Raw genomic sequence first — 364 nt, 5'->3', positions numbered from 1 at the left:
TTGACCCACTCCTGGTCCTCGGCCACCACCGTGCTCTGAGGGTTGGGGTCGTAGTAGATGGCGGTGTTGGCCGTCACCTTGCGCAGGGTGGTGTGTTCCAGGCGACACAGGATGTCCTGGGGGGACACGGGGAGGTGGCATCAGGTGGAGAACGTGGGCATGGAGGAGGTGGGGCTGACAAAGAGGACACGGGGCCCACCTGGAAGCCATGGGAGATAACACAGGGACACCACCGAGGCCGGGGCGACACCCCAGCCTCCACCCCCCAGCTCTTGCATCACAAAGTCGAGGGGCCACCAGGGTCCCCCCAGCGTGTTGAGCGCCCCCATTCCCACTGCTCCCGTGGCCCATCCCGCGGGGTCCC

General features: G+C 66.8%; 1 protein-coding gene across 1 annotated transcript in view; it reads right to left on the bottom strand.

Moving 5' to 3' along the window:
- Positions 1-364, bottom strand: part of POLR2A (polymerase (RNA) II (DNA directed) polypeptide A, 220kDa) — a gene marked incomplete at both ends in the record, with an annotated part of 8780 nt that overhangs the window by 1943 nt on the left and 6473 nt on the right. The window contains one exon of the mRNA XM_010023149.1: positions 10-116. Coding sequence (XP_010021451.1) covers positions 10-116 — 107 coding nt within the window. The remainder of the gene's footprint in view (positions 1-9; positions 117-364) is intronic.

This window comes from Nestor notabilis, unplaced genomic scaffold (assembly GCF_000696875.1).
Source record: "Nestor notabilis isolate BGI_N333 unplaced genomic scaffold, ASM69687v1 scaffold9211, whole genome shotgun sequence".
Lineage (NCBI taxonomy): Eukaryota > Metazoa > Chordata > Aves > Psittaciformes > Psittacidae > Nestor > Nestor notabilis.
This window is presented reverse-complemented; position numbering and strand designations above follow the sequence as displayed.